The sequence below is a fragment of the Nannospalax galili genome, unplaced genomic scaffold (assembly GCF_000622305.1).
Source record: "Nannospalax galili isolate Female #2095 unplaced genomic scaffold, S.galili_v1.0 scaffold335, whole genome shotgun sequence".
Lineage (NCBI taxonomy): Eukaryota > Metazoa > Chordata > Mammalia > Rodentia > Spalacidae > Nannospalax > Nannospalax galili.
This window is the reverse complement of record NW_008337842.1, coordinates 71,342-86,825: the sequence shown is the minus strand read 5'-3', so window position 1 is coordinate 86,825 and position 15,484 is coordinate 71,342. Positions and strand designations below refer to the sequence as shown.

The window sequence follows — 15,484 nt, the reverse complement described above, 5'->3', positions numbered from 1 at the left end:
CCCTCTTCTGTCCTCCTCGGGTGTTGTATGACATGGGTGCATTTGCACATATGTAGGCATAACACTCATATACATAAAATAAAAATAAAAAGCAGAAAGATATGGTCACCCCATTTTATAGATTGGGGAGCATCAGGTTCATATGATGGCTTGTGTGCTTGGGTGATAGCCACAGCAGTGAGTGGCCCAGTTGGTCCGGGGATCGAGTTCTCCACCTTGGTTCACTGTGACTGATGGAAAGGATAGTGTGGGGCCAGCTCACCTTGTCTTCCTGCCACTTTCCCTCTCCTGCTTGATGTCTGTCCCTGCAGTCTGTTCTTTTCTTGACTCTGCCTGCTGCTCCTCTCACTGACTCCATTTCTGTCCATCTGGCCACCTTGCTCTTGTTTTGTGGAGAGTACACAGTCCCTGGTGGTGGCCTTGTTTCTTCCTGTCTTCTGCCTCCAGTTCCTCACATAGACACCAGCTCATCGCTCTGACCACCTTACCTCAAACATCAGCCCTGCCCTCCATCCCTCCTCACCCAACTTGTTTCTGTATCACATATTACTGCCTGCCCTGTTTTATATTATCCCACTTATAAAAAAAAACAAACCCTAGAATCACACCTTTGCCTCTGGATTGCAAGCTCCATGAAGACAGAGATTCTGCCTCTGTTGTTGATTCACCACCATCCACCCCTTGCCTTCACTGGTAGGCATGAAAAAATAGCCCTGAGTGCAGGATGTGACAATCATGCTATCTCGAGGTGTGCTTCTGCGTTTCTCCCTGCTTTGGGATGAGCTGCAGGACATTTTGTGTAGGTAAATGCTGCTGCTAAGCCTTAATGTAACCACCCAATTCAGCTGGCAAGGCCACCTTCACTCCCGCCAGACCCTCTATTGATGCTTTCTAACTGTATCAGGGGCTGCTGGATGATGTCACTGTAATGCATTTCGGGAATGGCCATGTGGTTTATACACACTTGAGTTGCTTTGAATGCAAACCTGACATCATACCGAAGGCAGCAGTGAACAACATATGCACAGCAAACAGGCAGAGACTGTCTTATTGATTAACAGATGAGGCCTCTATTATCGATCAAAGCTTGGTGAGGAAATTTATCACTTTTAATTTCAGGGCTGCCAAATATTTCTGCCTCTGAGCCAGCCATTACAGAGACAATTTAAAGGCATGGCCTTCTTGGGAGAGAGGGTTTCGTCTGCCCCCCTCTTGTGACCTCACTCTGGAGAGCTGGGGTTGGGGGTAAGAGTCTCTTGGGGTGGAAGGACCATTTCAGGAATGGGGGCTAGCGGTGGGAGCCACTGTCAGTGGAATAAGGAGGATGACCCAAAGTCCCTTGGGGACAGGGACTTTCACACACTGAGCTCAATATCGTGACCTTAGCAAGTGGGGTGGAGTGAAGGGGATGTTGAAGGCCACCAGATGTGGTCAGGCTTGGGCCGAGGCAACAGCCTTTTACTAGATGGTATGTGCTGGTCTATTTTTCATCTTCATCTGAACCTAGGTGATGGTGTATCGCCCTTCATTTCCTCCCTCCCTCCTTCTTTTTTCTGCTCATCTGTCAAGAAAATTAGGTGCTACTTACAGCCACATCGATGACTGTTTCTAAGAACCCCTCTATGCCACATCCCTTTGAAGCCCACAGCACTATCAGGCTCCTCACTCATGGGTCTCCAAAGCCATGGTCCAGCTCACAAGTTGCTTGCCCCTCCCAGTCTTCTGCAGGGAGCCGGTGAGAACAGATAGAACCAGAGAGAAACGCAATTCAAATCAGATCCTTTGCAGATCTACAGAAAATCACTGATGGCCAATGATTTAGGGAGAGGGGCAGTTGCTCGATGTGAGGTTCTGGGACTTCATTCTTTCTGCTATTTGAGGCACTGCCCGTGTTTTGCCCATACATGGATGAAAGTGATCCTAGCTGCCACCTCTGGATACATAGACACTGCTTTGCCATCAGCCCTGATACAAACATTCTTGGCTCTGTTTTCAGAGCTCTGTAAGCCATGGGCCAGGTGCTTGCCCCAGAACATCCTGTAGCTTGTGGGATGCCCATTGGTCACCATATATTCTCCTTGTCTCCAAGTGAGAGTCAGCCACAGTCACCAAGGCAAACGACTAAAGCATTTCATATCCCCTCACAGTGTTTTGGCACTTGTTTTTTTTTGGTCAATTCCCATTCACTGAGCACATACTACGGTGTAGCCTTTTTGTCATTGGGAATGTGAGTGATGGAGGCCAAGGCCCTCAGGTTTCAGGGTCAAAAAACTTTCATTTGTGTTTAAGTCTCTGTGTTTTGAGTTATACTTCTTAAGGCATTGTCCTAGCTTGCTTTCTATTACTGGGATAAAACAAAGCCAGTGTGGGGAAGAAAGGGTTTATTTCATCTGACATCTTCCAGTCACAATCCATCATTGAGGGGAGTCAGGGAAGGAGCTCAAGCAGGAACCTGGAGGCAGGAACTAAAGCACAGACAATGGAGGAACACTGCTTACTGGCTTGCTCCTCTGGCCTGTGCTCAGCCTGCTTTCTTACGCAACCCAGACCCACCTATCCAGAGGTGGTACTGCTCACAGTGGGCTGCGCCCTCCCACAATACTCAGCAATCAAGAAAATGCCTTACAAACATGGCCGCAGGCCAATCTGAGAGAGGAAATTCCCTAATTGAGGGCCCCTCTTCTCAGGTGTGTCAAGCTGACACTAGAAGCTATCCAGCACAGGCAGAGATTTGCAAACTTTTTTTTTAGACAGGGTCTCCCCTATGTAGCCCAGGCTGACCTGGAACTCACCATGTAGCCCAGGCTCATCTTGAACTTAAGAACCTTCTACTTCATTCTCCTGAGTGCTCAATAACGAATGTACACAGCCCTGCCTGGTCTCAAACTTAAAAAGAAAAAGTAGTTGGAAACATTTTTCCAAATAGAAGGGAATGTGGAACTTTCTGTGTTAGCCATAAGGCATCTGCAGGTGGAACCCTGAAGAAGTTGAAGATAATAGGATTAAAGTAAAGGCTCTGAAATCAGGCTGCTAGGATTTACACCTGCATCTCCTGTTAACCCTCTGTTCCATGTGACAGCGGGCAAAGTCCTTAACCTCGAGCTTGTGGTTATTCATCTGCTAAATGGGGGTAATAGTAGTAATACTTCAAATGATTATTATTAGGACTTAATGAAATGATGCATATTCCGCACTTAGCATCGTGCCTGGGATATAGTAAACGCCTGGGGAGCCCGAAGTGGAATGAAAGCAGCACTAGTGGCTACAATGTGCCCCAAAGTAGTCTGGCTCTTACAAGATACAAATGCATAGCTAAGACCCACAGACACATATAAGAAGTGTTCAGACACATTGAAAGGTCCAAAGCAGATTGGAAATGGTGGAGCAGTGAGGGACTGGAGGGCTTGGGGTATGTTTGCATACTCTAGTCTTGAACACGGAATGGTACAGGACTAGGCAGGAGAAAGACTGGCCTTTGTTGAAGCACAGAGACTCATGGAGAGTCAAGCAACGTCCAGACAGGTGCTAAGGACAGCGTTCCTGTGGAACCCGATGGTTCACTGAATTGGGTTATGGAAGACCCTGAGGTAATGTTAAAGAATTGAGAACGAGTTCGAATTACAAGCTACTTGAGTAGGGAAATGTGAAGAATTACATAACCTTTGAAGATTCTGCATCTATTAGGGCAGGTCAGATAGTATAAAACCCAAACCTGAGCCTTCCAGTTTTCTGGGCATGACACTCACTGCAAAGGTTTAGAGAGAAGGGGACTATCCATCCACAGTGGAGAGAGACCTCTTGGAGACATTTTGAAGGAAAGACACCAAGACTTGAGACAGGCGGCCCTTAGGTGAGATGAGGAAGACTATTAAGGCAGTGGTGAGATGTTCTGGTTTATCTTGACACAGTGACTTTGTTGCTTTATAAGTAATGGTTCTAAGAAAAAGGATGGAGTAGCATCCCACTGAACTGGTTTTAGGCAGTCAATGTTTCCACCATGGACGAGGAAGATGCAGCTGTATACAAGATGATATGGTCTCTCAGACTGAGATCTTACTATGTGGCCAGGGAGAGTCAGGTCCATGAGCAGAATGGAATATGGCCAGGGCCATGATCTGGAGCATATAGGGTTCTGTGGAAGCAGAAAGATGAATCAGTTTGCCCAGCCATGAAGGCACAGGTATCAAGGCAGAGGCCTCAGTGATGACTAGATATTGAAGGTCTAAGAGATGAGGGGAGAGTGTTAGAGGCAGAGGAGGCATGGAAGAATGGGTGGCAATGAAGAGGAAGGCAGATCCTCAAGGGAGTCAGTGCAGCTCACTTTGGCTAGAGTGAGGTGTGAGAGACGAAGCAGGAACGATAGTACACTGAGAAGGAAGACAGTACACACATCCCAGGGAGGAAGTTAGATGTAAGCCTCAAAGTACCATCGAACCTTTCAGGGTGTTCACCTTCTTTTTTGGAGACAGGGTCTTACTGAGCAGCCCTGGCTGGCCTGAAACTGGCTCTGCTAGATCAGGATGGCCTCAAACTCACAGAGTTCCTCCTGCCTCTGCCTCCCAAGTGCTGGGATTAAAGGCATGTGCCACCAGGCCTGGCTCTTCCAGGGGTATTAAGTGGACAAATGTGGGTCGGGATTTGGAGTCACTGATGAGTTAATTTTGCACATATTGAGTTAGAGGTGTTGGTAGGCATCAGAGTACCTCATTAGAGCCCTGTGAAGTACAAGGCAACGGGTATGTCCCTCCTTGCTGGTGTCCTTTGCCCCTGTCCGTCCACCCAGTAGAACTGGCCCTTCAGAATGCTTCTTCTTTGTAAGACATCTCATCTGGACTCCATCCTCCTTCATCTTAGTTATGCTGATTTTATTTGCTGTTCTCTGGGAGACTTGAGTAAGCGGTCACCTGCCTAAGGCAGAGCTGGGCTAGCTGCAGGGGCTGTGGATTATTTCTGAGTCAGGATCTTCACAAGTGTCCAGTCCCCCTCCACCGCAATGTTGGGACCTAGGATGCTCCATACCCCATTGACTACAGTTCTAGTGGTGACCACTTCTTCTTTCTTTCAGCGGGTGCCAAAGCCTTCGTGTGTGATCAGTGTGGCGCCCAGTTCTCAAAGGAAGATGCTCTGGAGACCCACAGACAGACCCATACTGGTGAGTGGCCCTGACTCCATTTTCTAGACTACAGTCTGATTGTGCAAAGGAAATCCAGGGACTTTGTGGCATCCTCTTCTGGTAAACACAGTATCATCATGTCCATGGTTGTTGTGGGTTGGGATGGGCTTCTGCCATGTGCAGTTTTCTCCTGTGGAACTGGACAGAAATTTACAGATGGGACAGTGCCCCATGAGAACAGATGGGTTGAGTTAGGCCAGGATTCTATCTATAACAAGCCAGTGAGCTGCCGTCTTCCCGAGATGTTGTGTATACTCTTGCTGAGGCCTTAGGGAGTCTCTGGTGTTTCCCCTAGACAATGGTCAGAAGCCTCTCTCCACAACCTCTCTGAAGAAATTCTGAAGCTCTTTTATAGCTGTAGTGACTGGTCCTCCCTCTGTAAAGATCAAGTCAGTCTTGAACACATCAGTCTTCACACAGGGATGTATTTGAACAGTTTTAACTAACAGTGATAGAGATCTATTGGATTCCAAAGAAAGCATTGATTTCATAGCATCAGCATCAGCTCATCACTGTGATGGACAACCCTGCTGTTATCATGGCCACAGTTCACACTGGTTGGATGCTTACTATGTATCAAGTGCTGTTTTCTTGATTAATTGTTCAGTAACCTCGTATGCTAAGAGGGAGGCTAGTCTTATGTCACAAATGAGGAAACTGAGGCTCACAGGAGGGCAGAGAAGTTGATAAAGTCAAGGGACATGTGCAGTAAAGTCTTATAGTTCTGAACTTAGACTGCCTGGACATCATCCTAATTGGGCCACTTTTTAAGCAGAACTGTGGATTATTTACTTAACCTTTTTTCATTTGGGTTTCCACATCGATTAAGAAAGTGGAGCAATGATAGTATCGACTTCATCACATTGTGTTTTATGGGGATTAAATAAAATATTTTACTTCAGTGCTTCACAGAGTTTTTGGCTCATAGTAAGCATTCAATAAATAGTAGTCAATCAATTTAATTGAATAATGGTGTGTACAGGGCTGTTTGAGCATTTAGGATATGGTAACATACAAGACAGACATTTTTGACTCTTGAGAAACTGAGGTTCTCACTGGGAGGCAATATTAACAAAAAAGCACATAATACATGATACCATGTGCAACAAGAAAAGATACAGCTGGGCGAGTGGCAGAAAACGATAGGAAGGAAGTGAGATTCTGAACAAAATGTTCAGGGAAGAACAGTCCTTTGGGATGATGACATCTGAACAGAGGCCTAAAGTGAGGAGGTGACTGCTCGGAGACCTCTGGGAAGAGTGCTTGGCAGAGGGAATGGCACTTGCCCTACAAGGTTCAGGGGGCCGCATGAAGAGCAGTTTGACAGAGCAGGGACCAGAGTGGCTGGTGAGAGTGGAATGTGGCAGGTCTTTCAACCCCAGACTCTGGTTTTATCCTGTAAGTGCTAGGACTACTTTGAAGGGGTGTTTTTGTTACTTTTTTCATCATTGTGACAAACGGAAATACCTGACCAAACCAGGTTAAAGAAGGAAGGGTTTGCTTTGGTTCACAGTTTGAAAGTCCAGTTCTTCATGGAGGAAGGTGTGGTATAAGAGCCTGAGCCTGCCAAGTCAATTATATCCACAGCCAGGAAGCAGAGAGAATGCTGGTGCTCACTCACTTTCTCCTTTTTATTCGGTCCGGAACCGCAGTCCATGGGATGGTGCTACCTACATTCAGGACAGATCTTCCTTCGTTAGTTAAACCTTTCTGGAAATTTCTTCACAGATGTATTAGAGGCATGTCTTCTAGGTGATTCCAAATCCAGATAAGTGAGTAACCATCACAAGGAGAGAGAAAATATTTGAAAATCATATATATGATCAAGAATTTATGGTTAGAAAATACAAAGAACTCTTACGACCTAAAAATACAAATACAAGTAACCGAATTAGAGAATGAGTAGAGAAAAATGTCACATAATTCCAAAGATCGACAATCACGAAAAGACGGTCCACACCATTGGCCATCAGGGAGATGCAAACCAAACCACAACAAGACACCACCAGGATGTGGCTGGAGTGAAAAGCATAGAAGTGGCAAGTGCTACTGAGGACGTGGAGCAATCAAAGCCCTCCTGTTACTGGTGGGAAGATAATACACAGCGACTTTGGAGAAAGAGTTGGCAGTTCCTGAGAGTTTCAAATATAGACTCACCATATGACATGGCAGTTTTGGACAGTCTCCTGTCCACTGGGAGAAATGAAATGCACATCTACACAGAGACATGTACATGAGTATTCAAACCCCTAGTCAAATGGAAACAATCCAGTGTCAACTACTTAATGAACAGACAGATAAAATGCAGTATACTTATGATGAAATATAATTTGGCCATAAAAAAGACAGGGGTAGGGGCTAGAGAGGTGGCTCAGCAGTTAAGAACACTGGCTGCTCTTGCAGAGGACCCAGGTTCTGTTCCCAGCACCTACATGGTGACCAACAACTGTTCGTAACTGCAGTTCCAGGGGATCTGATGCTGCCTTCTGGCCTCTGCAGGTATTACTCACATGGGCACATTTACATACATACAAGCAAAATAGTCATGTACATTAAAATATAATGGTATTAAAAATAAATTTTAAAAAACTGAAAAACATGCTGTAGCGTGGGTGAAACTTAAACGCATGCTCTTAAAGAAGCCAGACACAAAAGATCATATGTGATATGGTTCACATTTATATGAAATGTCCAAAATGGGCCAATCTATACAGACCCAGAGTAAATTAGTAGGTGCCAGAGGGCTGTAGGTGTTGGGATAGATGGGGATTGGCCACTAAGGGATTCAGGGTTTCTTTTGAGGAAGATGGACATGTTCTAGAATTGACTGTGGTGATGGCTACATACTACTAAAATTCATTGAACTATATACTTCAAAAGTATATGTATACTGTATGATATGCATATTGTAGCTTGTAAAGCTGTGGGAGTGTGTGTGTGTGTGTGTGTGTGTGTGTGTGTGTGTGTAGGTAGGTAGGTAGATAGATCTATACAGACACAGGTTTACTGAGATATTTATAAATATTTGTTTATACACATACAAACATTTCTAGAGAAGGGAGAAAATAGTCCCTTGGGAGGATGGGGGCGTGGCTGTGGGGATTAAGCCTTATGATTACTAAGTATATACTCTACTACTGAGCCACATGCTTAGCCCCATCACAGTATTTTGAGTATGACAATGACCTGGCTTGATTTATCTGTTTGGAAGAGCACTTTGGGACCCGTGTTGGGAATTGACCATAGAGAGTATTCCAGTTGTTAGCTTCTGTGTAAGACACCAAAACAGCTGTAACTCAATAAGTGTTATTACCACTGATAGTTCTGAGGGTTGGCTGGGCTCAGCTGGGTGGCTTTCACTTGGGGTCTCTTGTGGCAGCCATTGGGTAGCAGCTACGGCTGGCATCCTCTCAAGAGTCCACTGGGGTGTGTGTCCGTGATGTCTTCTCCATGCACACATCTGACTTAGAACTCCTCCACGCAGTCTTTCTGCTGCAGAGTAGCCTCTGTCTGTTTCTATAGCAGACTTAGCACCTCAGGGCTACAGAAACCAGGAAGCAAACAGTGCCAGCCCTGGTAAAAGCCAGGAAAACAACTGGGAACGTGCAGCCACACTTCTGCTGTACTTTTTTACTGATCAAAATTGTCACAGGTCAGCCCCAGATTTAAGGCAGTGGGAACCTAGACTCCCCTTCTCACCAAGGAAGTAGAGAAAATATATAGGGAAAGAGGAACTGATAGTAGCCATCTTGGATGCAAGTGAGGCCTAGTGGGGAAGACGGAAGACCAGGTTTAGAGCCTAGTACCATTTTCTTATTGCTGGACCACATAGAACCAAGAATCCAACTCTGAGAACTCTAACCTGGGGTCACTGAGGAGAATTTTGAGGTGACTTTGTCATGAAGCTTCACTCTGTCCATCTAGATTAAATTTGCAGCAGTAAGAACCAAGCTTCTTCTAAGCCAGAAGCTGGGAAAGGTGAGTCCTGAGGGGTGAGCATCAGGTAGATTATTCCCAGGTAGACGCTCAGTAGTTATCTCCTATGTGCCTGGCACATCCATGTCTGAGCCATGGTAGCAGCCAAGCCATGCTCCAAGAACACTGGGATCAAGGGTGGTCCATGAACTTTGCCTTCTCCCAGAGGTCTTATGGTTGGAGCCTCCCTGCCAGCAAAGAGGGGCTCCACTTGAGAGAGGTAAGCTATCTACTGACCTGCTTATGTGGAGGTAATATGTGATGGATACTTAATGTATCACATGTGACTTTCTCAGTAAAGATTGAGTAAACGGAGCTCTGGCAAGGGTGAGGAATGGAGGGACTGGATGAGAAGCCAAGGCAGAAGTCTGGGTGGCGGCTGTGAGCAAACTACCCAGCAGCTGAGAGCATTGGTTACAGCGAGCAGCCACTGTTTGGTGCTGAGGGTAAACATGGCAGTAGCCTCATGCAGTGTGGGGTTGACAGTGAGGCAGTCAGTGTCACACTAGAGTCTCTTCCTGATACACGCAGGACTCTGTTATCACTTGTGGTAGTACTTCCTGATGAACTGTGTTGCACATCTCAGGTTGCCCTAATATCAATGAAAGAACATGTGCCCACAGGGCTGGCATCCTCTGAAGAGTCCACTGTTTTAGAAAGAAAGCCCCAGGAGCTGGGGCTCAATTGCTAGAGCACTGGCTAGCAGTTTGAAGCACTGGGTTCTGTCCCCCAAACCATACAAACCAAGCATAGTGGTTGGTGCACACTTGGAATCCCAGCATCTCGGGAGCTAGAGGCAGGAGGGTCAGAAGTTCAAGATCACGTTCAGCTACATAGTGATTTTGAGGCCGGCTTGGGATACATGAGACCCTGTCACAAACACACAGGCACACACAAGCATAGACACAGACACAGACACAGACACACAAACAGACACCACATGCACACACACACACACACACACACACACACACACTCACGTGCACGCACATGCAAATAAATAAATAGAAAGAGGGATCCAGGAGAGGGACAGACCTGATTATAAGAAATACTTAAAATAACACTAAAGCCACTGGGGGCAGAGAAGCCAGCTGTGGTAGCAGGTGTCACCAGAGACCTAATGGAGCACAGAAATGAGCTGGAGAGAAGGAATGGAGGCATTAAGGAGAGCAGAATAATGCTTTTTGATACCTTAATTTATTAAGCACTTCAGCAGACCCATTTTATAGATAGGAAGATGGAGGCTTAGAAGCTACCCAGTAGGAAGTACAGAGCTGAACCATGACCCAATTCTAGCTTCACTGCTCCTCCATTGTTCCTCAGCTGCCTGAAAGGTGGCATGCCACACTGTGAATTTATGGACTGAGCAGGTAACGGAGAACTAATCCTGTCATTTAGCTCATGACTCTGTCCTGGCCATCCCTATGACCCACTTAACTAAGAATTCCCAAAACCCCAATGTTCACATCCTTATCTTAGGGTAGGATATAATTTCCCTGAATCAGATTGGCCTGGGTGGTCTATGACTAAGGCCTCTATGTGGGGAGGTCACAGAGCCAGCACAAGATAGGTATTACATAGGTTGGGGGAAACCACATGTCACAGGTATTCTTGAGGCTAAAAACAAAATCGGATGTGCTAGAAGGTAGCTCCACTCCAGTGTAAGCTTAGCAAATGGTACCATCTGTTTTGACTCCCCTTGGCCTGGATTCTGTCCTGGTACCATGGCCCCTCTTTGCCTCCCCTCCCCTCCTGAGATCTCCCAGGTTCAGGCTAGTGCTTCAGGGAGACCACACTTACGGTAGGGCTGGGCTCTGGCTTTGTTGTCACATTCCAGTTTTCTGTTTTGGTACAGCAAAGACTTTGAAGAGATAAACAGAGATCATTTTACACCTTTTATATTATGACAAATACATATTGCAAAACACGGCTGCTTCCAAAATGTTTGGGTTGCAGAGCAGCAAGGAATTAACAGCTAGGCAGCTCCCGAGAGGCTCCGACTTCATTTACACATCAGAAGTATTTTTTTTTTTACACTGTTCAGTAAAATCAGAGTGAGAAAACACACGCGTGTGTGCTCACGTTCATATGCATACCCAGGGCACCTTCTGGGTTCAGTAGCGGGAACGTCTTAAATTAATAAGTAGATCTTTAAGTCCAGATAAACTGATAAATGCCATTAATGGCTTAATTTATACTCTGGGTTTGAAATTTGACACACAGACACTATCTTGGCTCAGGAAACACAAGTGGTTTTGTGCCAGAGGTTTTAATGACCGATCAGTAATATAAATTGCTGCATCACTGAACAGAAATAGCTTCTCTGTGTCATTTGATCTGGAAACTTCTCCGGCCAGGCAGCAGTTAATAAATTTAAAAATAATTACCCTCTTTATTCAAAGTCAAACTAATTAGGAGTGGATTTTACAAACCATAATGTTGTTCAAGACACTGTACATTCCCCCTTGGGTCTTGAACAGGCCTGGGGGCAACAGACGCTACTTGGTGGTAGAAATGGAGGGCAGAGGAACTGTCTTGGTTGTTGGGCTCAAGGGGAGTGGTTGGGACCTCTTCAGCATGTCCTGGGGAGAAGGCAGGTTGTGCCATTAAGGAGGCCCTGAGGGCTGACCTGTGGGAAACTTCAGTTCTTACCAATCCATTTGGCTCTCAAGACAGCTACCTACTATTGTATGACCATGGGAGAGTTGGGGTCAAGATTGGTCTTTGTAGGTGTCAGGCTTGAGAGACAGAGAATAAAGGAGCAGTGGGGATGGATATCGGCAGGACACACACATGACCACTGAGGGAGGCAGAGGGAAGGTAGAATTAGAACCCATAAGATTTTACTTTTGGCCCAAACTTCTCTTCCCTCTGACTATAAAATAAGGACTTTCTTTGACCAACCTAGGAAAAATTCACTTAGTTTCCACATTCCCGTGTCACTGTGGAAGCAGCTCAACCAGACACAAATGCTGAGATGATACTTCTCATGGACTCCTAGCAGGTCTGTCAACCCACTGGCCATGGACACACCTGCCATCTTGGACTGTACCAAGGACTAGTTTTCCCTCCTAGGAGAGAGTGGGCATTGGCAGACCCTTGTTCAAAGGATCCTCCCTGTTTGGAGATAAAGGATGCCAGGAGGTTCTATTTATTGGTATTCTCATTACTGTGACTAAATGACAAGAAGCATCTTAAGGGAGGAAGGGCTGATTCTGGCTCACAGTTTAAAGTCATACAGTCTATCATGGTGGGAGAGGCAGAGCAGAAGGCAGCTCCATGGTGGCTGAAGTGTGCATCTTAGTGAAGCAGGAAGCAAAGATATGGGAAAGGTAGCATTCATCTGGCTTCTTCTTTTCCCTTTTTTGTTCAGTCTAGGACTCTAGCCCGTGAGATGATACTGCCCACATTCAGAGTGAATTTTCCTTCTTCAGTTAATCCTCTCTGGAAATGCCCTCAGAGATATGCTCAGAGGTGTGCCTCCTGGGTGATTCCAAATCCAGGCAGGTTGACAATTAAGAGGAACCATCACAGAGGTGTACATGCACTCTGTAGCTTTGTGACCTTTTTGAAGGTGCAAACTGTGTCTCCAACCCTGGTGTTGGCCTCCTGTCTCTCCTGGCCCCTCACTCACTTTTGATATGCTACTGGTACTTGAAAAGGCTTCAAGTACATCTCTGACTCTGATCTGCAGGTGGAAAATAAAGCCCTCCTTTGAAGGCTCCCCATGGTGGCTGGCTGTGGAAGTAGCAGGTGGAGCTAAAGGTTTAAGGGGTAAGCCCCAACAGGCCTAGCCTCAGAGTGACTGCTGGCTGGCCTTGTCCATATCCTGACCTGGGCCTGGCTGGAGGGACAGCACAGGACACCTAGAAGCCATGTCAGGGTGGCTGGCTCTAGCCCCCTAGCAGCCAGCAACTGTCCTGTGTCCTTCTCCAAGTGCATGGTCCCAGAGGAGACAGGAGAGAGAAGAGCACACAGAGCAATAACCTTGGTCTCCCTGATACTTGACATGAAATAAAAAGGAAGAAGGAGCTTCAGGCCCCTGCCCAAGGTGGAAGGTTGGGAGAGGGCAGAACAGGGAGTCATGAGACAGGCAGGCAGACTCCATGCAGGTTGATGTGACCTCCCCATTGGAAGCAGAATTGCATTTGGTGATTTGTATAGCATTTCATATGGTGTGCCAAGGAATTTAACACGAGAAAGCTCAAGTCTGAGAATGGCCACAAAACGTCATAGGCACTTGGAGAGGGAGGGTCATGTGCTGCTGTTTGTACAGTCAGTGCCCCAGCATAGATTTACTCTTGACCTAATTTCATGCTGTTACTATAAAGGCATGTTTGATGCCTAATATAGAGTTTTATTTTCCAAGCACAGAGCTCTGAGCTCTGTTGGAGCTGCTTGCTGTGGAGTGGGGAGGGACAACCCAGCTGTCACTCGCTGACCCAGACAAGCGGCTTTCTCCCCTGTCTGCTCCCAGGCCCCCTCCAGCCACCTTCTAGAGAACCCTCCCCCACCATTCTGGGTTTGAAACTAATATTAATGTTAGTTTTTAGACCAGTTTTAGGTGTGCAAAAGAATTATGTGGAAAGGACAGAGACTTCTCAGGAAGCCTTTGTCCTCACGTACGCACAGCCTTCCCACTATGAGCACCCACAGTGCTGTGACCCATTTGCCACCTCAGTGGACCTTTGTAGACTCATCACTGTCACCCCAAGTCTGTACATGACATTCCGTTGTCTTGGTGTATGGCACTCTGTAGGTTTAAACACTAAATAATGACACACCCACCATATAGAGTCACTTGCTGCCCCGAGAAAGTCCTTTGTCCCCCTCTTATGTCCCCAATGCTTTCCTTTTCCTTCTTTTCCAGGTTGGTTTAAGTTTTTAAAGATTTATTTTTAAATGCCGGGTGAGGTGGCATGCACCTTTAATCCCAGCCCTCTGGAGGTGGAGGCAGGCAGATCTCCTACGAGATCAAGGCCAGCCTGGTTCACCTAGTAAGTTTCAGCCAGGCTAGGACTAGGGAGACCCTGAAAACAAACAAACCCCAAAACCAAAACAAAACAAAAAAAGATTTATTTTAATTATGTGTATGTGGGTGTCTCTGTATGTGGGTTTATGTATATAAATGTAGGTACCTGCCAGAGACTAGAAGGGGTGCTGGGTCTCCCGAAGCTGGAGTTACCCTATGTGGGTGCTGGGAGCCAAACTCCAGCCTTCTGCCAAGAGCAGTGCGTGCTCTTAACCACCAAGTCATTTCCTCAGACCTGCCCCCCGATATTTTTGTTTTGTTTTTTTCTTTAAGAAACCATTTTTGTGTGTGGTACTGGGTATCGATCTTTGTGTGCGCTAGGCATTTTCCTTTTTGTTACATTAATTTTTTAATTAAAAATTTAAATTTATTTTTGTGTATGAGTGTTTTGCTTGCATGTATTTAAGTGCACCCATGTTGTATAATGGCCACAGAGACCAGAAGAGGGCATCAGATTCCCTGGATCTGGAGTTACAGATAGTTGTTAGCTGCCATGTGGGTGCTGGGAACAGAACCTGGGTCCTCTGCAAGAGCAACCAGTACTCTTAACCTCTAAGCCATCTCTCCAGACCCAACATTTTATTTATTTATTTATTTATTATTTATTTATTTATTTATTTTTGTGTGTATATGCATGCACATGTATGGGTACACATTTTTGCACAAGAGTACACATACATGTGCACACATGCCATGATGCATGAGGTCAGAGAACAGATTCCAAGAGTCAGTTCCCTCCTTCTACCATGTGGGTCCTGGGGATTGACCCAGGTTGTCAGGCTTGTGCAAGCAAGCACCTTTACCTGCTGAGCCATCTTACCAGCCCTCACTTTTTCTTTCTCCCTTTCCTTTCCCTCCCATCTTCCCTTTCTACCCTTCTTTTCCCCCTTCCTTTCCTCCCTTATGTAACCCATACTGGCCTGAAGTTTCCTATGTTAGGTGAGGCTGGCCTTGGACTTCTGATCCCTTCTGCATCCAACTCCCAAGTGCAAGGCTTACAGCTGTGCTCCTCGATACCTGGCTCCCCGATACTTTTCATGTGAAACATTGCTGCCTTGGGCAATGTTTTGAGGGGATCTGTAGAATTTGATTATCTTGGGACTGGGAAAGAGACTTGACCCAAGTCAAGTCTGGGCTAGAAAAGACTGGCACTCCTTCACATGTGGCTTACCTTGAACATCCACTTCATGCCGGACATTGATGCTGGGGTCTTGGGCTAGGATGCAGCACTGAGCAGGATCCACATGGGCCTCATTCTCTGTCACCTCCTACCATAACAGAAATGATGTTAAACACTATTGTTG

General features: G+C 46.1%; 1 protein-coding gene across 5 annotated transcripts in view; it reads left to right on the top strand.

The window, feature by feature from the left end:
- The window catches only part of Zbtb16 (zinc finger and BTB domain containing 16), a 193,203-nt gene that overhangs the window by 123,675 nt on the left and 54,044 nt on the right, over window positions 1-15,484 (top strand). For all 5 annotated transcript variants that reach the window (XM_008832739.3, XM_008832738.3, XM_008832736.3 and 2 more), the window contains exon 4: window positions 5,066-5,152. In XM_008832739.3, coding sequence (XP_008830961.1) covers window positions 5,066-5,152 — 87 coding nt within the window. The remainder of the gene's footprint in view (window positions 1-5,065; window positions 5,153-15,484) is intronic.